This window comes from Xyrauchen texanus, chromosome 43 (assembly GCF_025860055.1).
Source record: "Xyrauchen texanus isolate HMW12.3.18 chromosome 43, RBS_HiC_50CHRs, whole genome shotgun sequence".
Classification (NCBI taxonomy): domain Eukaryota; kingdom Metazoa; phylum Chordata; class Actinopteri; order Cypriniformes; family Catostomidae; genus Xyrauchen; species Xyrauchen texanus.
The window spans coordinates 11,884,957-11,899,716 of NC_068318.1; the positions used below are offsets into that span (position 1 = coordinate 11,884,957).

The 14,760-nt window shown below is 38.2% G+C and overlaps 1 protein-coding gene across 1 annotated transcript in view; it reads right to left on the reverse strand.

The window, feature by feature from the left end:
* Window positions 1-14,760, reverse strand: part of LOC127635473 (guanine nucleotide-binding protein G(z) subunit alpha-like) — a 57,342-nt gene that overhangs the window by 14,172 nt on the left and 28,410 nt on the right. The window contains exon 2 of the mRNA XM_052115560.1: window positions 13,149-14,490. Coding sequence (XP_051971520.1) covers window positions 13,149-13,871 — 723 coding nt within the window. The 5' untranslated portion in view covers window positions 13,872-14,490. The remainder of the gene's footprint in view (window positions 1-13,148; window positions 14,491-14,760) is intronic.

Sequence of the window (14,760 nt, forward strand, 5' to 3'; positions counted from 1 at the left end):
ATGCTGAAGCGTTTTAAGCTGTGATGCTGAAGCTTATTAAGTTGTGATGCTGAACAAGTATTAAGTTGTGATGCTGAAGCGTATTAAGTGTGATGCTGAAGCTTATTAAGCTGTGATGCTGAAGCGTATTAAGTGTGATGCTGAAGCGTATTAAGTTGTGATGCTGAAGCGTATTAAGTTGTGATGCTGAAGCATTTTAAGCTGTGATGCTGAAGTGTATTAAGTTGTGATGCTGAAGCATATTAAATTGTGATGATGAAGCCAATTAAGTTGTGATGCTGAAGCATATTAAGCTGTGAGGCTGAAGCGTATTAAGATGTGATGCTGAAGCGTTTTAAGCTGTGATGCTGAAGCTTATTAAGTTATGATGCTGAAGCGTTTTAAGTTGTGATGCTGAAGCTTATTAAGTTGTGATGCTTAAGCGTTTTAAGCTGTGATGCTGAAGCTTATTAAGTGGTGATGCTGAAGCGTATTAAGTTGTGATGCTGAAGCGTATTAAGTGTGATGCTGAAGCTTATTAAGTTGTGACGCTGAAGCGTATTAAATTGTGATGATGAAGCATATTAAGTTGTGATGCTGAAGCGTTTTAAGCTGTGATGCTGAAGCGTATTATGTTGTGATGCTGAAGCGTATTATGCTGTGAAGCTAAAGTGCATGAACTCTTGTCAAACTGAAAACCATTAAACCTTGGACTGCCACCCCACAACCCACTTCCTTCCTTATTCCTGGAACCTTCTACAGATAGCATATTGTGGATATACTAAAGTATTAGATACTTATTCTAAGTTACTCTGTTGTGAATTCTTCACATTTACACAGTTTAGAATATTGCATTACACCGTAGGGCATTTTTAAGGAAACACAAGTTGCACATTCTGACTAGCGCCTAACTTGGTTCAAGTTCAAATGTTCATTCACTTCATTTTCTGCACAGATGAAAGTTGTAGTACTGTTTACTTTATGGATATACATTAGTCTCATAGAAATAGGATGTGTTTGAGTGATGTAATTAAAGCTTTAGTAAAGTTGATTGTACAGGTATTTGGCTTATGCAGCTCAAGCGGGATATCCCCAACATATTATGACTGGATTATTTGAATCAGTTATTTTTAGATTTCTTTCTTTCAAAAATAAATAAATAAAAACTATGTTTTGTTCATATCTTGCAGTATTATGTTTTTCTCCTCAAAGTTTTGTCGACAGAATGTTTTAACTTAAACCATTTGATTATCGTCATGATGCATCTTTTTCAACTCATCTTGTCTTCATTATCACTGACAAAGTCAAAAAACTCTTTTGTAAGTAATTTTAATGACAAGATTAATATCGAATTTAAGTCGCAGATGATGTGGCTAATATGGCTAATTTCAAAGCTTCATTGAATGCAGCTAGGCTAAGCTGCCTGGTATGCTATGGATTTTTTTCACTGGCTTCCACATTTATCAGTAATTGGAAGCGGTGGAAATGTCAGTCCCTTGGCATCCCTCAACATGATTGCCAGAGGCTGCACATACCATGTCGTTAAAGTACAGTAATAATTTTAGAACCAGCCAGGATACTAATGTGTTGAGTGGAGTTGGCATGGCCTTGCTAAGGTGTTCTATGCGGTGCTTGAAGTGGGCAGATACTCACCGGTATGCAGTACCTGCACTTCTCTAATTTAGTCAACAGAGTACCGGCAGTTTTTCTTGCATACCAACTACTTCTCAGAGTCTACCGGTACAATATAATTTATTTATTTAATGTAATACAGTAGATGATTTGAATGCGGCCCGTCAATTTATCTGACCTTCCGACGGAGTTTTATAAAATTGCGTCAATGTCTAAACATCCCACCGCTCTCTGCACAAAACTCAACGGTGAGATTAACAACACTCAGCGCCATGTGCATCAGCGGTCATCAGGAACAATACGTGGTCCAGTTCCGGACCGGAGCGCACGTGTTTAAAAGTTTGTCTGGGTTTAGTTCAGTTACGCTGCTCTTTAAAATATGAACCAGCAACTTTTAGATGAGCACATTTTACCGTGCCTTATTCAATCAAAATGTATTAATGCAAATTGCTTAGCAGGTGCAGTCAAAACTATAGACTTAAAATACTTCACAGCTGTTACAGAAGTGATGTCAGCTTATATGCACAACCTTTTTCAACAAAAGATAAATTGATTATGAAAATCGAACCTTTAAAGAAAATACACGTAAACATTTGCTTTAATTAAACAGTCTTGTCTCATCTGTTTAGGGTCAGTCATGCCTGTTAAAAGTGATAATGTGAAGCGTCATTAAGCCTGCATACATGGATATATCCTGATAGAGTTTAGTTCTGTAATCAGATGTCTGTTAACATTCCTCAACATCACATCAGTTTGTTCTCCACTTACCAATGATTATCTGCACAAATATCTGCATAAATTCACCATATATGTACAGGACAAGGAAAGGCTAATTTTCCCCTCCTGAAAGGAGGATAATAGAGAAAAGTGAAAAACAGGCATTTTTTCTATTTTTAGTTATCAAAGAAGAGTGTTCTACTTTAGACTGCCATTGCATTCTTATGTGGGCTAATATTGTCAAAGATATACAGACTTTAGCAGATCTAATTGTTTTTCCTCTGTATTCATTAACAATAACCCTACATTGTAGGTTTTTATTTTCAAAGTAAAATTTGTCGAAACCTATAGATTATTTGAGGGTGTTAGGTCAATTTTGTTCTTTAGCCTGATATTAAAAAGGAATTTATGGACAGACCTGAAAAAAAAAAATTAAATACCCCTGACTATTTTAATGTAGGGTTAGCATAAGCAAGCATCAGCAATAGATTTCAACAGTCTAGTTCCGGAAGTAAAAATCTCCTTCATTTTTTCCATAGGCAAATATTTTTTTTAACTTTTTTTACTTTAACTTTAACTAAATAATAATTCTTTACAGACAGATCTACCATGGGCTACGCAGTTGTTAGTTGATGGTATATGTTTCTGTTGAAGCCATTAGTCTGTGTTGTTTTAACATTGTTTTTAAAAAGTTGTGTTTAATAGCAGATTTCCTGGTGAAGAACTACACTACCCATGATCCAGCAGAGAAAGCTCCGCCAATCAGAGAATCACAGGCAACAAATCCTGCCAAATGAGCACTGCTGTGACCGGCCACTCCCATGACGCCCTGTAAATAACGCAAGTTGATCACCATACACTCACAAACTACTTATATATTTGTATATATCTGAATATTTTGCTGTATACTTTAAATATATCTACTCTTATAATCAGCAACATTACAACATTAGATTTATATATTTCTATTCTTTTTTTATTTGTTTCCATTATTCACAATGCTTCATGGGATTGTAGTTTATTCCTGCATGAAAAAGTACACAGTCCAATTTTCAAATATTTTTCCCTTCAATTCCAATGTTTATAATGTTGTGATTCACCATGGTGCTGGTTGGTTTTGTTCATGGCTTAGAAGTCTTTTATGAAGGATTTTCTAAAAAGCCTATGGAAAAAATTTATAGAAAAAATACAGCTGAAAAAGTGAATACAATGTGTATAGGGTTTGCATTAGAATTTAATGTAATTCTACTTCCTGTAGAAAGTAGGAAAGTGATGGGGAATAGTATCACACTTTGTGCTTCAATTGGTCATCAATTCTGACACCCCACATAATCCCAAAGTTTATTGTGCAGATGTTAAATGTTAAAGCCTATCGTTGGCAGTTGGCACAAGTCTTTGGATATGGACTGACTGTTTAGACCCAAGTTACGGTGCTTTGTGGTCCAAAATAATAAATGTAGCTCAGTGGCTGCTATCTGTCCATTTGTGCTCTCATGTATAAGGTGAGATGATAAAAGTTCTCCATGATTGAACTTTGTCAAAGGCAAATATCCTTCCATATTGCCCAAGCATCCATCCCATGACCCAGATCTTCAGTTTCTCTCCATCTCCTCCCAGCCAGCTGGCATCGGAGATTTAATGGACTTGCGCAATGCAGTTTCTCATGCTATCCTACTCCACAAGCACATGTTTGTCGCCATTTCCACCCTCTCTCTCTCTGGTTGCCGAGTGCCATGTAAAAACGCCAACCCTCCTCTCCTGGTCACAGCTCATTGTCAACAGCCCAGGATTAGGAGCGTTTGACTGCTTTGTTGCTTGGCAACAGTTGCCATGGTAACCTTTTCTTTTTTTTAAAGGGAGGGTTGGGTCAAAAAAAAGAAATGTGGAAAGGGATGTTAAAGGGGGAAAGAAGAGAATAGAACATGTAATCCTTAAAATTGACAACTGTTGCTTGTAGTCCCCAGCAGAATTATTTTATTGCAAATTGCAATTAAAAAGTTACGTCTCCGGTGGTGTATTACTGGAAATCTTTTGTGCCAGATGTGCAGGAATATGTGTTTCCCTTAATGAGGGACTGTGGGATTACAGAAGAGAGGACATGTTTTATAAAAATGTGTTTACTTTTGGCTAATTAATTTGTTTTATTTATTTCATTATGGTGTTCAGATCAAAATTACTTGAAAGTAATTGACCATACTGTATGGTCTAACTGTGTCATGAGTATATTTATTTAAATACTGCTCTATAAGGTGCACTCCCGACACGTACTTAAGTCAATGTATTACTTTACCTAATATGTGAATGTGCTGTTTGTTATATGCTTATTAGTGTGTCATGCAGTTAGCCTTACAGAAGCAATATTCTAAAGTGGCACACAGAGTTGCTGTCGATCTAAAGCATTTCTAAATCTCTCACTTATGTGGTTCCTTGACAGATAGGATGCTGCTTTAACAACATGATCACAAGGGAAGTCAGCATGCTTTTTCTGAGAGTTCCAGTACCCTAGAATAGGCCAAATTATATCAACTCACTGACAAGCACATTTTTGCATCTGCTCCGGTGTGTACCTTCCCTTGTGACAAAGGGAAATTTTAAGTCCTTTTTACAATAAATCTAAACCTTTACCTTTGACCAGCCCAGCCTAGTTGGTGGCGACGAATGTGAATCACCCAAATAATTTATAAAAGAAGTATATGGAAGTGAAAGTGGAGATTTCTAGTAAATAAGGACTTTATTGTATAAAATATTGATCTGTTTCTCACCCACACCTATCATATCACTTCTAAAGGCATGGATTAAACCACTGGAGTCTTATGGATTACTTTTATGCTGCCTTTATGTGCTCTTTGGGGCTTCAAAGTTACGGTCACTGTTTACTTACATTGTATGGACCTACAGAGCTGAGATATTCTTCTAAAAATCTTCATTTGTGTTTTGCAGAATAACGTCAGTCATACACATTAGGGATGGCATGAGGGTGAGTAAATCATGAGAGAATTTTCATTTTGGTTGGCCTTACCTTTTAAAAGGGAGCTGCCTATGTAGGCAGGCATTAGGTTTGGAACAGAGCTAAAAATGTTCATATAACCAGAAAAATATCACTGAAATAGTTGTCTTTTGTAAAAACCTTAAGCCTTAAGCTTAGCCAGTCAAAAACTAGTCTATCAGAAACACTCTCTGTCTATGAATCTGCGTTTGGATCGCAGACATCGGATTGGCTGATATGTCTTTGGAGAATGGGGTTTTGGAGAGAAGGGGTGGTTTAAATTGAGCAAAATTGTAGAACTAGCAAATAGCTAACTGCTAAACAATTGCTTTAGGAACATTTAAACTAAAGTACTTGTTTTCATTTTTGTTAGCTTTAGCAAACTCGAGACATCAGGCATTGCAGGATGGTGAAAATCATTTGATGAGATTTAATGCTTTAACTAAAATGTTTCCTGGAATTCTGTTCAAACACAACTTAGTAAATATCACTCCACTTAAGACCTGAATGAAACTGCTTTTTGCTAAACCCATGCTGGAAATGAGACTCGCAAGAGCATGGACACGTAGGTAGTTCATTATCTGTGGAAGGTACCGAGTCTTTGCAGTATTATGGAAAAACTTTCCTCGTAACGTTTTACAAACATGTTTCACGTAACTATATTTTTCAATCTGGGTTTTCATTCTACGCAAAATACTCGTGTTCAATGAACTTAATTAAATTAAGGAAACATTTTCCACAGAATAAAATAAGGCTTTTCGAAACAAAACAAAGAAGTTCTAGTCTTGTTCTAAAAACTATAATTAATTTAGTTATGCCTACTACAAAGTAACGATCAAACCTGCACCACCATGCAATGAAACCACCTCTAGTCTAGAGTGAAGTCACTCTGTTTTAACTTATGTAGATACAAATATTTCTACAATACATTACTTCATAATATAAGACATTTTCAATAGACTTTTACAATATTTGCCTTTTCCCGCCACAAATTTTACCATCTGGCATACAACAAGAAATATATAAATAACCATATTTTAAGTTAGCACCTTCATAACTTCCATTTTACAAGTTTAAATTGATTTCATGCAATCAAATTATATTGTGACAAAATGTTCAAGAATTGTGTTGCATTAGGAAGGAACTAAACTGAAGATGCAGCAAAATTATATATACATATATATATATATATATATATATATATATATATATATATATATATATATATATATATATATATATACACAACAGTTAGTTCCACTCCTCAAATCTGATTGGACAAGAGATGTTCCATGAGCACTGATGGTATGACAGCATCAGCACTCGGACACTTCACTGTGTGATCACTCCGCTTGTGTTCGTGCTGTTCTAAACTAAAGTGTATCTGTTAGGAGTTACTGGCTTTATTTTTTATATTACATATGATAGCCAGCAGGTGGTGGCAAAATATATTTTTTGTGTGCAATATGAGCCAGTTGGTGACATAAAGTGAATCCGTTAGTCATTGTTTACATAGAACTGTGCTCTGTGATCACTGTATTACTAATACATTACCAAAGCTAGGAAATAGCTTTAAACGGCTTTAAACGGACTTCAGGAATAAGGCTCATGCTAAGAGACACAACAGACTGATTTATTACAGAACTCATGTGCTTACCTTTTACCTTTTACCGGTGTTTCCACATTGGATACATACTGTTTAAAATGGCAGAGAACATCGTTGTTTCTATAGTGAATGACATTTGTGCACTGGCTACCCCGAAATAGAGAGGAATATCCTGCTTGGTCGTCTATATTCCACTGAAAAGCTGACAGCATCTTTGATTGGGTGTGGCAACAGGTGATTGCACACGCTCCATCTCTCTCTCTCTCTCTCTCTCTCTCTCTCTCTCTCTCTCTCTCTCTCTCTCTCTCTCACACACACACACACACACACACACACACACACACACACACACACACCAATAACTTGTTAGAAACAGCACAAGCCATGATACTATTTCTGAAGTGAACTTTTTGAATTACTAATGGAGGCTTGGACTCATTTACCAGCAACGGCAGATTCTGATTCGTTGCATAAGAAAGTAGTTCAATGCACAAATGCGTTTTTATGACCGTACTCGGTTTTTCCATTTATTTATTTTTTTTATGTTTTTATGACCGTACTCGATTTTTCCTAATTTCTTTTAAATGTACTTGTTCACTGAACTGTTGTATACGGCACTCGGCCTGCGGGCTTGTGCCTGCAGCCGAATCACAGCAGTGCTGATGTAAGGCCATATCGCACTCTTGCTCGTGTGATATTGCTTAAATATATCCAAAACACTATTTGTTTAAATGTGTACATAATTTTTTGATGTATGTTGAAATATGGCTTACATTGATGCCTAATGGCCTGGATGTTTCTCATTAAAATGCAGTAGTTTTCAGTTACAGATGCCATTGTAGAAATTTACTAAACACAGTAAACCAGGATTAATTTAATTCAGCAGTTACTGAGATTAAGTGAGTAGTTTTCAGCTGGTCATGCGACTCTAACATGGCTGCCCCATGAAACACCCATGAGGTAGAATATAACAGTTATTATAAGATTACTGATATGACTGGCTTGTAGAATGAATGAAGTATTTATAATGCATTATAAGGGGATTCTTAACACATAATAATGCATGCATAATGATTTCTAATAAACCTTATAGTATGTTGTGTTGACTCGTAAATAATTGTAACAACAGTTATAATATGATATAATACTTACCTATTTGTGGTTATAACTTTTAAGATTATGATACAATATAACACACGATGAAACCTGTATTTATAATGGGTTATAAGGGCATTCTTAACGCATTATAATGTGTGCATAATTCCTTATAGTAAATGTTCTTGTGACTTTGTATGTTCTCAGAATGTAAATGAGTAAAAATCCATAGTTTACAGCACCAGTCTCTATAGTCTTTTGTTGAGCTGTTACTTTGCTCATTTTTGAGTGGTTCCTCTGAGGCCTATGTTCATTTTAATGTAAGCAAGTTTAAGCTGATAACTCTTGTACATCTGAAATAATGTTATGTGGTTTTGTTGATTTTATTATATTTTATTTATCTAAGTATTACAATTAAAATGTTCAAAGCAAATGTGTCTTATAACCACTTCATAATATCTTATGGCTGATTAAAAGAAGACCTCCTGTAGCTTTTATTACTTTATTTAAAGCAGACAAAGACGACTTATATTTGATTTTGACCACATTATAAAGCCTGTTGGATGTTTATAAGAAAACATTGCATTTGACATTTGACTTAAATCAGTAAAAGATCACTCTTTGGAGCATCATCGCTCTGCTTCTCTTATAATGCTCATCTCTCTCTCTCTCTCTCTCTCTCTCTCTCTGGCTGGCTGACAGCCCGTTCAGACAGACTTTTTCAAGATCACAGAGCATTGCTGCCACTGACTCAATCATGCAGAGACCGCACTGATCCCTCTTTCCTCGTCTGATGCTCGCGAGTGAGTGAATGTACTTGGAGAGGGGTGTCATTTTAGAAATTCTGGTCAGTTCTGGTATAACCAGAGCGGATTGGCAGCACGAAAGCAGTATCGCGTGTGGGTCAGTTCTGAGTTGAGTGCTTGTTGAGTAATTTAATTCAGAGGCTCACCACAGACCCTGATTTCAGAGCTCAAACACACTCTAGTTGTTAGCGTATGTTTATGAATCTTGTGAGGCCCCATGTAGGCCAGATTTTTTTTTGAATGCAGCATATGTTGTGTTTTGGATGCTGATATACTGGTGCCCCTACTGAGTTTTTTTGGCTAACTTGACTAGCAAGCCTGACTATTATTTATTGGTGGTGAAAACTATGAACAACCTGTTTGACCAGCATTAAAGCGGCATGAATCAGCTTGGACCAGTATTGAAATGTATGATGGTCTTAGCTGGTATTTTCAGCTTTTCAAGGAAGAGGAGCTTTGGGAAAAGACATGTAGAATATAATCTAATAGCTTTACAGACTAATGATGCCCATTGTGTCTAGCCTAACAACAATGTCTGTCTTTTTAAAAGGACAGAACTATTTAAAATTAAGACATTGCATGTTTTCAAAAGTCAATGTTCAATAGCGTTCACAACCCAATCTGATACATTTCCAAGTAAAAGAGAATGAGAAAAATGAATGGTGGGATTTGATTGTTAACATCAGGGAATTGAATGGATGATGTGAAAATGGACATTACATACCAGAATTAAGCCAGGTGGTTGAAGGAAGATAAGTGGGCTTGGTGACTCAAAACAAAAATGACCCCAAGCGGCACTCCTTTTTTTTGAACACTGGGAGCGAGACTTTTAAATCCTTCCCCCAGTTTCCACACTTCCTCTTTGACATGTTACTTCCTTTTTCTTGCAAACTCTCAAGCTAAAGATATAATAAAAAACGTGTCTGACCCCCCATCAAATCAGCAATTTCCCCCAGTGCTAAATCGGAAAATTCTCGTGAGTACACCCTGACACCTTGTACTGTGAACTCAATTATCACTCCAGTAAGACTCACAGAACACTTTTATTTTTAACTCCCCAACTCTAATTGATATTCCAGGCTAATGCACTAATTGGAAGTTCTTGTTGTTAGTCAAAAGAAAAGTTTTAGCTTAGCACACATAGGTATGCAGTCTTTGAACATGCTGGTAAGCAATTAGCCTTGCCATATGGTGAGAGAATTTATGCAGCAAGACGACCATTTAGAAAGTTAATTCCGTGTCTCACTGTCAACACATATTTAATGAGGCAAATCAAATCAGGTTTACACAGTAAATGTAAATATAATTTTCTGTTAATTCAAGGGTAGTGTTGGGTCTCTGAATTGCTTGAATGTAATGGCAAGCTTGTGTACCACAAGAAAATGTGGAACTGAGATGATAAAATTAGTTTGTTTGTCAGCGACACTGACAGAATTAATTTACTGTAGAGAGTACGTAGCCTAGTATAGATAACATGGGGTTCATGTGTCCCTGCTTGCATTATCTGGCTGCACCAATGGCCAGAACTAGGGTTTTCAAAGTTAAAAAACTGCAGTAGTCGATACCAAGGCAAGTAAAATTTGAGAATAGCAACTATGATATTACAGCAAAAATGAATTATGCTATTAAACACATCAAATTAAAATGATAGCATGTTGCCATCAAGTTTTATACAGTTAAGTAAACAGTCTGAAACAAAACAAAGAATAAATAAGCTAATTACAAGCCGAACAAATGATATTAACAGCATTAATATTAACAACATAGTTGACATTGGCAGGTCTATTTGTCTGCATTTACACTGCAAGGCCTAATTCACAGGTCTGATAGTTTGATGCATTCGATGCATTTGTCTCACTTATTTTACAGTCACTTACATTCATTCAAGACATAACAAACCACTGCGGTTGGAAGAGTTCACCCAAAAGTTTTAATTTTGTCATCATACTTTATACCAGAGACTATTTAGCAGAGTCAGCTCACTTCTATTAAAACAAATGGGAGAAATTGGTATGCCCAATGATAAATGGATGTAGAAGGGAAGTCCCATTTTACACGAAAAAGAGCCAATCACCTTTGAGATACAGACATCGCCTGTCAATCAACTCGAGAATGCACATGCACATTAGCTATGGGCAACAAGCTGGGAAAATTTATTTTTAGCGTAATCTGAGGTAAAGAAGTACAATTTATGATACCAGTGTTGACAGGTTTTACTGATGATTTTAAATATTTTCTTTGATCATAATTTTGACCAACGCTTTGGAGATTTCAGTCTTTCCCCATTCAAGTAGATAGGAGCTGCACTGGCATGCCGCTTGTTTGCATAGATAAATAGCTGCCCGGGAGCATTCCAAAGATGGCTGCCAAGTGAACCAACTTGCAAAAAGACTTTGTCATATACTCACCTACTGTCTAACACATGGGTTTGGAACTAAATTTGATTATGGATTATTTGATCATTTAAATTACGGAGCTTTTTTTCAGCCAATTTTAAACAAATTAAAAGTGATGAAAATTAAAACCCCATTAACCATTTCATTTTCACAAAGTGTCTGCAAATCATGTGCCAAAATTATTAATTAAAATTTCATTTTCATTTTCCCAGTGACAATGTATTGTGACTGACAAAATTAAAACTAAAATGCAATTGATGATTGGACTAAGAAACCTAAGAAACCTAAAATCACAGGACTTAATGACTACAGACCTGTCGCCCTGACATCTGTGGTCATGAAGTCATTTGAGAGACTGGTGTTGGCCCACCTGAAGGACATCACTGGACCCTTTCTGGACCCCCCTTCAATTTGCTTATCGAGCAAACAGGTCTGTGGATGATGCAGTCAACATGGGTTTGCATCATATCCTGCAACATCTGGACAGACCGGGGACATACGTAAGGATTCTTTTTGTGGACTTCAGCTCGGCTTTCAACACAATCATACCAGATATACTCCGGAATAAGTTACACCAACTCCCTGTTCCCACCTCTACCTGTCAGTGGATTACCAGCTTTCTGACGGACAGGCAGCAGCTTGTGAGGCAGGGAAAATTCACTTCCACCACCTGTACCATCAGCACTGGTGCCCCCCAGGGATGTGTGCTCTCCCCACTTCTCTTCTCCCTGTACACCAATGACTGCACCACCAAGGACCCCTCTGTCAGGCTCCTGAAGTTTGCAGACGACACCACTGTCATCGGTCTCATCCGAGATGATGATGAGTGTGCATATAGAAAGGAGGTTGAACGGCTGGCTTTCTGGTGCAGTCAAAACAACCTGGAGCTGAACACGCTCAAAACAGTGGAGATGATTGTGGACTTTAGGAGGAACACCCCAACATTGTCCCCCTCACCATTCTAAACAGCACTGTGGCAGCAGTGGAGTCATTCAGGTTCCTGGGCACTACCATCTCAAAGGACCTGAAGTGGGAGATACACATCGACTCCATTGTGAAAAAGGCCCAGCAGAGGTTGTACTTCCTTCGCCAGCTGAGGAAGTTCAACCTGCCACCAGTGCTGCTGAAACAGTTCTATTCAGCAGTCACTGAGTCTGTCCTCTGCACTTCAATAACTGTCTGGTTTGGTGCAGCTACGAAATCAGACATCAGAAGACTACAAAGGACAGTTCGGTCTGCTGAGAGGATTATTGGTTGCCCCCTGCCCCCCCTTCAAGAACTATACACTTCCAGAGTGAGGAAAAAGGCTGGTAAAATCACTCTAGACCCCACTCACCCTGCCCACTACCTTTTTGAACTGTTGCCTTCTGGCCGGCGCTTCAGAGCTCTGAACACCAGAAACGTCAGACACAGGAACAGTTTTTTTCCCTCAGGCCATTCATCTAATGAACAATTAAATTTTCCCATTGAGCAATAATTATGTGCAATACACAGTTTAATTTTATAAACTTTTATTAAATTTTACATAATATACTGTTTTTTGTTCTTTATATACAGATTGTATTAGATTTGCACTACGTGTGTGTATGTGTGTATGTATGAAGGTGAGTGTATGTATGTATATGTATAATTATTTATTTTGTGTTCTTTTTTGTTTTTAATTACCTATGTCTTGCTGCTGTTTTTGGTATTGTTTGTATTGTTGTTGACTGGAAGATCCTGTCACCTAGACAAATTCCTTGTATGTGTAAGCATACTTGGCAATAAAGCTGATTCTGATTCTGATTCTGATTCTGATTCTGACATTCCATTTTCACTTTAATTTTGAGGCCAGGCTACCATTATTAAAATGAAAAGGTCGAATTTATAAAAGAAACAGTAGTCATCTGTGGTCAAAAAGAATTAGTCAGGATGCATAATTGTGCTCTTACCGTCTGGTTGTCTTCATAAAGCTTGAGGTCATAGCCACTGAGCTCCACACAGAATATAATGGCAGTCACACCCTCAAAACAGTGGATCCATTTCTTCCTCTCTGAACGCTGGCCGCCCACGTCTACCATTTTAAAGGTGAGCTCCTTGAAGGTGAATTTGTTCTCTACAATGCCAGTGGTCATATCACGTGAGCGCAGAATGTCCTCAACAGTCGGAATGTACTCTGGTGCAGAAATGCGGTCCAGGTCATTCAGATAATAGGCCGTGTTGTCCTCTAGGTGATACTCATTGGAGCGGCAGAAGCACTCCTGGACCCCTGGGTCGGCCCATAGGCGCTTCATCACCCCCAGGAGCTCCGCCGTGATCTCGCCTTTGCTTTCAGCAGGGCCGGTGAGGGCAAAGAGCTGCACTGCATCATAAGCACGATCAGGGTTGTGGAAGTCGATCTTCAAGGTGGCAAGGGCACGGATGATGCGGGTGAGTGAGTCGATGGCATTGTAGAGGATGAGGGGCTTGTACTCCTTGCAGGCCTCTAGGTTGAAACCTCCACTGTGGATGATTTTCATTTGCTTCACGATGGTGCTCTTGCCTGAGTTGCTGGTGCCCAGCAGCAGGAGTTTGATCTCACGCCGCTGCCGCTGGCTTTCTGAGTGAAGGTGACGATCGATTCGCCGTGAGCGCCGGGCGGCCTCTTTCTCCTCTGAACTTTGACGGCACCCCATGGTTTGCTGCACCTGGACTTGCACAGAGTTGGTAATCCCAGGGAGTGGGACGATGGGCAGTAAAAACAAAGTATGCAATATAAAAAGGTTATGTTAATAGAGTCGTAATAATGATAGAGGAATATTTCGCTGGAAACATCAAATCTGCAAATTTCCGATTAGATTTACACTACTTGCATAGTCCCAAGTCTAGCAATTGCCTAGAATTTTTTTCAAGGTTGTATTTGGATATTTTGCCATACAATGCTACCATGACATGGTGGAAGACCCACTCAGGCCCTGGCATAAGGACGTGATTGCCTTTTAAATCCCAAGGTCTTGGGTTCATATCAGGGGACTCTCCCCTGAGCACGTTGGACTTCAATTAAACAAGTCAGTGTTCAGGTAGAGAAGGCCGAAACCGTAAAATCCCTTTGCTGTCATCCCTCATGGCGTCCGTTGTGCTTCACTGTATTTCTGTGACTGATTCATCTGTTGATATCCTCTCCCGTCCTTTAGTTGTCTTCACTCACTTTCTCTCCTCTGGAATGTCCGACCTTTGTTCTTGTGGACTGCTTCAGGCTTCTGTGTACTAGATTCTGCTTACATAAGCCAGTGAGGCAGCTACAGGCCCACGTTCCTGCAGGTAAAAAAACGAGATGTTAGATATCATAAATCAGGGCACTTTTAAAGTAAAACTGAGAATGAATTTCTCCAGACTAGTTCCCATGAAATTAAAGGGGTTTTCCCCTAAAAGGATAATTCTCTTATCTTATTTACTCACATTTACACACTTTTATGACTTTCTTTCTTCCGTGGAACACCAACAAAGATTTGAAGGATGTATGATGTGTTTGTATCCATACAATTTAAGTCAATGAGGTCCAAAACTTTCAAGCTCCAAAAAGGA